Here is an 8,591-nt window from a genome sequence, read left to right as displayed (position 1 = left end):
GTGCTGCGGGCCGCCAAGGTGACCGCGGCTCCTCGGCACTCGCTGACCGCGCTCTGTCTCTTTGTCCCGCAGTTCCTCTGAAGGACATGAAGCTGCTGGACGTCAAGCTGGGCCAGCTGTCCACCTGGCTGGCTATGAGGGACTTCACCCCCGGCGGCATCGTGGGCGCCTTCCGCAGAGGTGAGCGAGGCGGGGCTGTGGCACCAGCTGGCTCCGAGCGGTGCCCTGTGCTGTAAGCGCGGACGGGCCGCTACGTCGGCTTAAAAACAATAAACGAGGCGTCCCTGTACTGTATGTGTTAGTATTGAAGAGTCAGGTAATCCCGAAGTACCATGAGCTTGTTAGAGCCGTGGTAACGTTTAGGGGAAAAGATCGTTTTTATCTTTTTTTGGGGGGCTTGCACTGACACTGTGCTTCACCAACACACACGTTGCTTTCTCTCGGACTTGATTCTGAGACCCTTGGGTGTTTCATCAGAAGCATTTTTACCTTGTGCAATCAGCATCTTTCTTTCTGGCACAGAAAATCGTTTATCTGGCTGCTGTGAAAACCTCCTTTCTTCTCCACAGGTTATGAGAGGTATTATAATAAATACATCAATGTGAAGAAAGGGGGCCTTGGTGGTATCAGTATGGTGCTCGCAGGGTATGTTGTCATGAGCTACATCTGGAGCTACAGTCACTTGAGTAAGTAAAACTATGGCTGAATGTGGGCAGTGCAGCTTGGTGATTGCCTGGGGCAGTGAAAACAGTAAACTTTGTAACTGCTCTTAGAAATTCAATCAAAGAGCACGTTAAGTGTTGCCACTTCAATCTGATGCTGTCTGGACAAGTAAATTGAATACTTATAACTGTCAGATAACCCATATTTCCTTGGTGTTGAAAGTAGTGTAGCTCTTATTGCCTCTTTAACCTGATGGTGCTTAGGAACTACACGCTTAGATTTCCCCCCGAGTGCTTTCTTTGTGTGTGTGAAATCTGTGGATTTTTTTTTTTTTCCTTGCAACTTCTTGTTGTTTTACTTTGATACAGAGCATGACCGTCACAGGAAGTATCACTGAAACACGGAATTCAGAAAGTGAAGGTGCAGCTTGTGGCCACTGGGACATTCATCCTGGCAGAAGGCAACTGAACTGTCATTCATTTAAAAAAAAAATCTCTACTGTTGTGACCAATAATAAAGTGCATACACTTTACACTTACTGAACTGAGCCTGTCATAAATGGCTTGTTTATTTTACTACGTGGGTGAGTTTGTCTTCTCAATTTTGCACCTCACAAGGATAAGTTTGAGAAAAGTTTCTGCTACCTAGGCTGCATTATGAATTGGGGAAATTATGACAAATGGTTTGTATTTAACTCTTTGATAAGAAGCAAACAAATGCTTTTTACTTCTGCTGGTCTAGCTGTTGAAGGTTGGACAACTAGATGAAAGGATATAATACTTTAAAGAAGAATATCTGAGCTTTTAGAGGCTTGGTGTGGCTGTGTAATTCTCCATCTGTCACCTGGGGCCCAGAGGCATTTGGACAATTTTCCACCATCTGAGATAGGGTCAGGTTTGTTACCTATTAACCCATTTCTGTCAAAACTACAGCTATGTTAATTACTTACAGCAGCTGGAAAGGTATTCTGAATAGGTATAAGCCTAAAAGAACTGTAATATAATGAAAGTCCATTAAAAATGGAAAACTGCTCATTGACTTAAATGCACAATTGCAATTTAAAGGAGCAGCTGTGGATTTGGCCCCATCTGGTTAGCTTCCTCATGCTTTCCACTAAGCAAGTGCATCTTATGAAGCCTGTTGTACCTGGGTACTCAGGTACAGTCTGCAGTATATTTCTCATAATAGGAGCAAGAATGAAAACCACTGGCTAAGGAATACAAACAATCTCTTGAGCTTTATCAGTAAGAGAAAGGCTTTGCAGTTGCAGAAAACATCTTTTCAGGGAGTGAAGACTAAGTCTCCCTGAACTAGATGGGAATGGTAACTAGACACAAGGGTTTGTTCCCTTTCCATGCACCTAGTTACATGCAGGTATCATCTTAGTTTGGCTGCTGTTCAGCATGAAGGGACACAACATAGTAAGAAAATTCTTGACAGTTTGCTGTAATACAGTTACTTAGTCTTGAAACTTCTGTTTTGGCTGACTCTGAATACACACAATGAAACAATGGCTGCCATTCAAACCAACTGGTCACTTCTCCTAATTTAACCATGTTACCCTACTTAAAAAAAAATAATCACAGACAGCTTTTTCCATCCGTACATTTCAATAAAAACAACGTATAAAGGCAGTCAGCAAATGAGAGGGGTTATAATCAATAAGGCTCATGTAGGTGCAAGTTGTTGGGGTTTTTTTTAATTCACATTTTATCATTGGCCCTTTTGAAATAGTTGTCTCGCAAAACAAATGGGTTTTGGCTTGCAGAGGTACGATCTCAGAAGAATGTTCTACCACTTTTAAAAGCAGTGTTCCATAAAAATGTCCAGCTCCACTTCTTGGTCTTCTCTAGGCTACAGAAATACCTGTTTGGTGTGAGCTGAATGACGGGTGCTGAGAAAAGGCTCTTTTGTTCCTACGCTTTAAACTGTTCATTTCCCTGTGTTTTTTGCAAATGGAAAACGAACACAGATGTGAATCTCCTAAAATCATTTCTCCTCATTATTTGGCCAACTACAGAGATGCCAATTTATTCTTCCCAAATCAGTTCTCGCTCAGAAGATTAATTTCTAACCTTCAGTATAGCAAGAAACACAGAAACAAAGCAAGTGGGCAGGAGTTGTATAGCCTGGTGTGTGTGAGGCATTAAGTCAATCACCAGGACAACCTTACCAACTACAAGACTGGATCTAGGAACACAGCTTCACTTTGTAAGAGCAGGACAGCAGAATTCCTCACTGAAGGGAAGGCATTTCAAGGATTAATTTTCCCAGTCAGTCTTTCTGCTTCCACAGGGAGTGCTGAAACGCTGCATGTTCTCCAAAGAGAAGTGGCAGGAGGAAAACACTTTAAAAAAAAACACCGGTTAAGATGCATTTACATAGAATGCTGCACCGGTGAGGGGTTTGCATGTCTGTTTGCTTTTAGATCTACCTTTCAGCAGGGCTCAATGAAAGTAGACGGAGGCCAAAATCTATTTTAAAAAGGTTAAAACATAAAAAAAAGTTGTGGACAATTACAAAAATGTTGCTTAGCAGCAGCCAGCCTCTGACCAGTTCTTTCAGTAATGGCATTAAAAAACCAACCTGATTAATAGTTCAAGAAATAGTGCAAGGCAGAAACCTTTTCTCAGTGTTAATAGCTCCCTTGCACTCTTCTTTCTGCTCTTTCACTGTCCACTGAGAAAGGCCAGATGTCCTTTGGTGCATCTGTTGGCATAATGACCTTTTTCACCACACTGAAAAAAAGAAGAGAGAAGAGTTTTTAGGGTTACAGATTTTTTCTCTAGCTGCCTTTAACAAGCAGCTCTTAACAGCTTTTCCACGTATAGAAGATGCAGCATTCAGTCAGTGAAGTCAATGAGTCAGCGAACTGGTGTCAAAAGAGCCACAACTTATGGATTATTTCCACTCCCTGGAGCAAAAGCTGCTTCTGGATCAACCAGTACCACGTTCTTGTATGACAAAAGGAACAGATCCAAGTGCACTATTGCAAAGAGCTGTAACATACAACGTTAATTTCAGTATTTGAGGCTTCCAAGACTACTCCACTTAATATGTACTGCAATGGAGATTCATACTGGGAGCTCACCTGATCCTGGATTACACAGTTAAAAGTGCATCGAAACAAGAAATTTGTGACATTGCACTTTAGGGTTATTCAAAGCCAGAGAGAAACATCAGCCTCTGATATTACAGCATTCTCCACTGTAGTGGAAATTTAAGTCAGGGCCTGACACAGTGATTGAGCATCTGGTGGGAAGGCAGGGCCAACCCAGAGGAGCTCAGGTGTGTGCAATGCATCTGAGTGACTGGAAGGCTAGAGCCAGGATCCACCCCTTCCCAGACCTTATTTAAGGGTTGGCAGTGGAAGCAAGAGGATCTCATTGGAGATCCCTACTTACTGGAGGTCTTCTAAAAGTAAGTAGTTTTTCTTCCTTTGTTTCTGTGTCTGTGGCTTCTGTGTTTGGACTTGTTCTTTCTTACTACAGCCTAGGATTGTGTCTCTTTGCTATTACTGCTGTACTTTCCTTCATATTATAGCACTACATCCACATATGTAGTTTACTTGCTTCCTTAAATCCTTTCTTATTTACTGGAGAGGAAGTAGCCTTACACAGAGATATGGCTTCTAAAAGCTGTATTTGCAGAAGACTGGATTTGATTCAGCTTCTTAATATCCTTGTCCAGTCATAGTAACTGCTGCTCAAGAAAGCAACCAGCAGCAAAGCAGCATGAGATAGTCCAGGTGATCTGTGTTCTTATTACTTAAATGTGGTACCCCTGCTCTCCCTCCCTTCTGAATTACCTTGTAACAGGTGACCTGCTCCAATGGCCGGGGTCCTCTGTTCCCAGTGTTGTTGTTTTGAGATTGCATGACTCCAATAACTTGGGGTGTCCTCTGTTAGTTAGGAGAAGAGTTCTGATTCATTAAGTGCATCAAGGACAATGATTTTTTTACAGTTATTATTTTCTTAACAAGAGAAAATAACACCCCACATATTGAATGAGCCGTTTTCCTCCCAGTCTGTGTGGGTGATCTGCCAGCTGGAGCACCAGGGAGAAGAAACCAAAAACTAAGGATTACAAAACCAGCAATCCTGCTTTTCTCTGAAGAGCAGCTTTAGAGAATTGGTTTGGGCTGCTAAAATATCATTCTCATGACTGAGATGTCATGCAGATTACAAAAACTGGCAGATTGTTGCATAACCACACATGACATGCTTCTCTGTTATACATTCTGTGATTAGATCTTCACGTTATATTAGAGCAACTGTAAGACTTTCATTGCTATAATGGCCTTTTCTAAAGCATTGTGGAAAATGCTTCGAGAATGGGTGTGTGTAGGAAGCAGGGGAGTTGTGTACCTTTTGCTGTGTTTGTGCTGGCTGAGGCAGTGGTGGTTGCTCTGTGGTTCCCATAGGTAGTTCAAATCGAGGGCTGTTTTAGGCAGAAATAAAGATTTTCAAATTATACACCAACATTTTTGCATCACTCAGTTAAAAAAAAAACAAACTCCAAACAACAAAATGTTCAGCTAATTAAATTAGATTCATGGAAACCAGACCTCCTTTCCCCAGTTCTCATCCTGATGCTTAGTATTTATGCTTGCTAAAACAATATGCCAGTAACCAAAAGTCTTCTGTAATATAAGCTCATGCAATTCCACCATGGCATCTGAGCCCCACTTCAGTGTCTTACTGGTAACTCTCTGGGGAGGACATGCACCACGTCCTCCAAGTGAAAATAGATCACTATACTAAGTGTTGGCTCTCTCTACAGGACCACCAGGAAGCACTGGAGCACCCCCATATGACACACATCAGCTTACAGTGGAAACATCATTAAAGAGCAAGCCTGGAAACATACTCACTGCATGAATTTACAGGTAGGCCCTTCTGGACAGAATCCTACCAGGTAATTCACACAAATGACTCTTCGAGTGTGCCGGTGTCTGCAGAGTGGACCTGCAACACAAAGCTCAGTGGTTCATGTACCATATATGTGCACTCCAGCGTTAAATAGCAGCAGGTACACAAAGCAGATCATGCAAAGAAATAATAGCAACACCCTACTCTTCATTTATAGCCACAGAAGCAGCAACTATACAACATACATACCATGTTTACAGAAGCCTCTGTCATACCAGGGACAGTCTTTGATCTTAGATTCCGGGTCAATGTGCAAGAATGGACATTCTTTGTTACTGCATTCCCCTGTACCAAAGGCAAATGCACTTCTTAGTTAATGATGCAGGCTCAAGATCAAATAACTCCTAAAATGTTACCTGGATCATGTAGCTCCCACAAAGCTGTTACCAGCATTCGTAAGTTCAGGCACAACAGTCTTATTGCCTGACTTAACCTAGAGGATGAACACCAACCACTCACCCCTTGTGAGTGAAGTTCTACCAGACTGGATTATTTATGTGTGCTTTTAAAAACAATGTGGAAACTGATCTTGAAAGAGAGTCACAATAACAAAATCCAACATTTAGTGCACCAAAAGTGTGGAGAAACTACAAATTGCACACTAACCTCAATCCAAGGAAACCTACAAGACTGTAGGTTTCTGACAGCAAGTTGCCTCATTATGTCCAGATCTCCAGAGCTGGAAAGCAAGTGCATAAAAGTTTTGCACCCCCATGCCCTCTGCTGCTCATCAACTCCCCAAAACAAGATTCATGCAAAGACCAACTGCTCATCCTACTCAACTCATGTAAAAAGAGGAATATAAAGTACAAAACCCAGTAATCATTGTGAACTTCCTCCCTCTTCCCCAAAGTGACAAGCTCTTGAGAGAGAAGACATCTACAACACGTGGCTGATTTAGGGGAATAAAAAGATAAAAGAGCTAAGCAGACCTGAAAAACTACAACCAAACAGTGTCAGCAGACACAGAAGAACTGAAATATTCTAAAGCTGGAATAAGAGGGATGTTGCAGGATCTTCTTCACCAGACTCCCACACTTGCAAGGAACACTAAGTAGGAGCTACAACGCTTCTTACCAAATTTGGAGTAGAAGTAACACTCAGGCATCTTGGTCATGTCATACTCGTGCAGAAACTCGCACTGGTCTCCCTTTTTGCATAGTCCTCGTAGCCAGTGTTTGCAAACAACAGTCTTTTCCCCACTGATGTGTCTGAATGGGCACATACCTCCTACACGAGGATGGGATAAGGAAAATGAAAAAGAAGAACAATTAAAATCTGCAGCGCAAGCAGGAACACAACAACAGCAGTGCTTTGCTTGCCTCTACAAGAATTCAGTCTTTCTTATGACTTGCTTTTAATGGCAATGACAAACAAGGACATCCAGACAAGTCCTGTTTTACCCTCTAACGAGCTGAGCACTGTAGTCTCCAGCTCTTAATCCCAGCAACCACAACCCATAGATACTATAGCAGTTATATCCACAGCAAACCACACACAATTTGTGGAGTTAACCCAATATCCTTCATTTTTATCCTCTCCCTCAGCCCTCGGCTTAATAAAACCCATTATTATCGTAGCCAGCACTAGCAAATCTAATTCTCCTCCCTGCTACGAGAGTGTAAGTGTACTGGAAATACAACTTGCCTTTCCCACATGCCGCTTTTAAAAAAAACTCACAGACAGCTGCACCTGATTCTGTGGAGAGAAGAAACACAATAAACGTTAACAAACTTTTGTAGGAGCTTTCGAAGTATTTTCTTCCTGAAGAAATTATCAAGTCCTCAAATTCAAAAGAGAAATAGCATTTTGGTTTGAGAAGTTTACATTCCTGCATGGATTCTTTGTTCAGGTCTGGCCTTCACAAATATCTGTATTCTCCTCAGTGAATACACAGCAGGGAAATTTGCAAAGTTCAGAAGTTCTGTTTATAGACTTTCCGACTTAGGTTCTGCTGCCTGGACAATTACTATTAAACCAACTGCTGTAGTGAAACGTGTTCAGAGCTCTGGCAACTCCAGTCTTGTACTTTCTCAGCAGAACAGCCTAAACCAATCATTGCTGCGTTATCCCTTGCTGAACAACAGGAATCACAGCATTGAAGGGAGCGACGTGAGGTCAGCAGCATTGACACAGAACATCAGCAAAATGTTGAGTCTCCCAGGACTATTTGTATCAGTTGACAGGTTGGAGAAGACCTCTGCTAAGTCCAACCAGCCTATCCTCACCATGCCCCCCAACCATGTCCTTCAGTGCTACATCCCCACATTCTCCATACCTCCAGGGATGGTAACCCCACCGCCTCCCTGGGCAGCCTGTTCCAATGCATTACCACTCTTTTGGAGATGAAATGTTTTCTAAATATCCAACCCAAACCTGCCCTGGCACAATTTGAAGCCATCACCTCTCATCCTACCGCTGTTACCTGGGATCAGAGGCTGACCCTCACCTCACCACAACCTCCTTTAGGAGCAGTAGGGGTGATGTAGTCTCCCCTGAGCCTCCCCCATCTCCAGACTAACCAGGAAAGCCTTCTGACACCAGACCTACTGCTTCCCTGCCACCAAAACACCTCATCTACCAAAAGGGAAATAAAACAACAGCTTGGGAGAGCAGTGTTTATTCACACGAACGCCTCAACTTCGCTTCCATCCCAGCTTGGCACAAACTAAACTACAGACACGCAGCACCCGGCAGAACCTCGTGGGGCAGCAGGAGCTGAGGGGACACGAGGACGGGAGCCCGGCACAGGGCCCGGGAACCCCCCCACCACCCCGGGACAGGGACAGAGGCACCCCGGGGAGGAAAGGCCGCGCCCGGCGCCCACACGCACTGTCCATGCCGGGAAAGGGCAGCGGCTGCGCCCCCAGCTGCTGCTCCACCGCCAGCTCCAGGTCGAACTTGATGTGGTCCACGCTGGCGATGAGCTCCTGCATGGTGGCAGCCGGGGGGCGACGGCACCGGGAGGGAAGGGGGGGAATGGTGGGGGCCGGCTGT

General features: G+C 43.8%; 2 protein-coding genes across 2 annotated transcripts; one reads left to right on the top strand and one right to left on the bottom strand.

The window, feature by feature from the left end:
• The first annotated feature begins 18 nt into the window (after positions 1-18).
• On the top strand, positions 19-1,206 carry ATP5MF (ATP synthase membrane subunit f). Its single transcript, XM_010719604.3, has 3 exons — positions 19-180; positions 570-686; positions 1,032-1,206. The coding sequence occupies exons 1-3, from the start codon at positions 87-89 to the stop codon at positions 1,058-1,060; spliced, it is 240 nt and encodes a 79-aa protein (XP_010717906.1). The 5' UTR covers positions 19-86; the 3' UTR covers positions 1,061-1,206.
• A 668-nt stretch (positions 1,207-1,874) lies between these two features.
• CPSF4 (cleavage and polyadenylation specific factor 4) lies at positions 1,875-8,585 on the bottom strand. The gene is made up of 8 exons (XM_010719603.2): positions 8,428-8,585; positions 7,242-7,292; positions 6,672-6,824; positions 5,784-5,879; positions 5,537-5,630; positions 5,031-5,103; positions 4,472-4,564; positions 1,875-3,401 (listed from the first exon to the last, which is right to left on the bottom strand). Exons 1-8 carry the CDS (start codon positions 8,528-8,530, stop codon positions 3,333-3,335), a joined length of 732 nt encoding a protein of 243 aa, XP_010717905.1. The 5' UTR covers positions 8,531-8,585; the 3' UTR covers positions 1,875-3,332.
• Positions 8,586-8,591: the final 6 nt, after the last annotated feature.

Source organism: Meleagris gallopavo, chromosome 16 (genome assembly GCF_000146605.3).
Source record: "Meleagris gallopavo isolate NT-WF06-2002-E0010 breed Aviagen turkey brand Nicholas breeding stock chromosome 16, Turkey_5.1, whole genome shotgun sequence".
Lineage (NCBI taxonomy): Eukaryota > Metazoa > Chordata > Aves > Galliformes > Phasianidae > Meleagris > Meleagris gallopavo.
The sequence above is the reverse complement of the archived record's forward strand: the minus strand, read 5'-3'. Positions and strand labels throughout refer to the sequence as shown.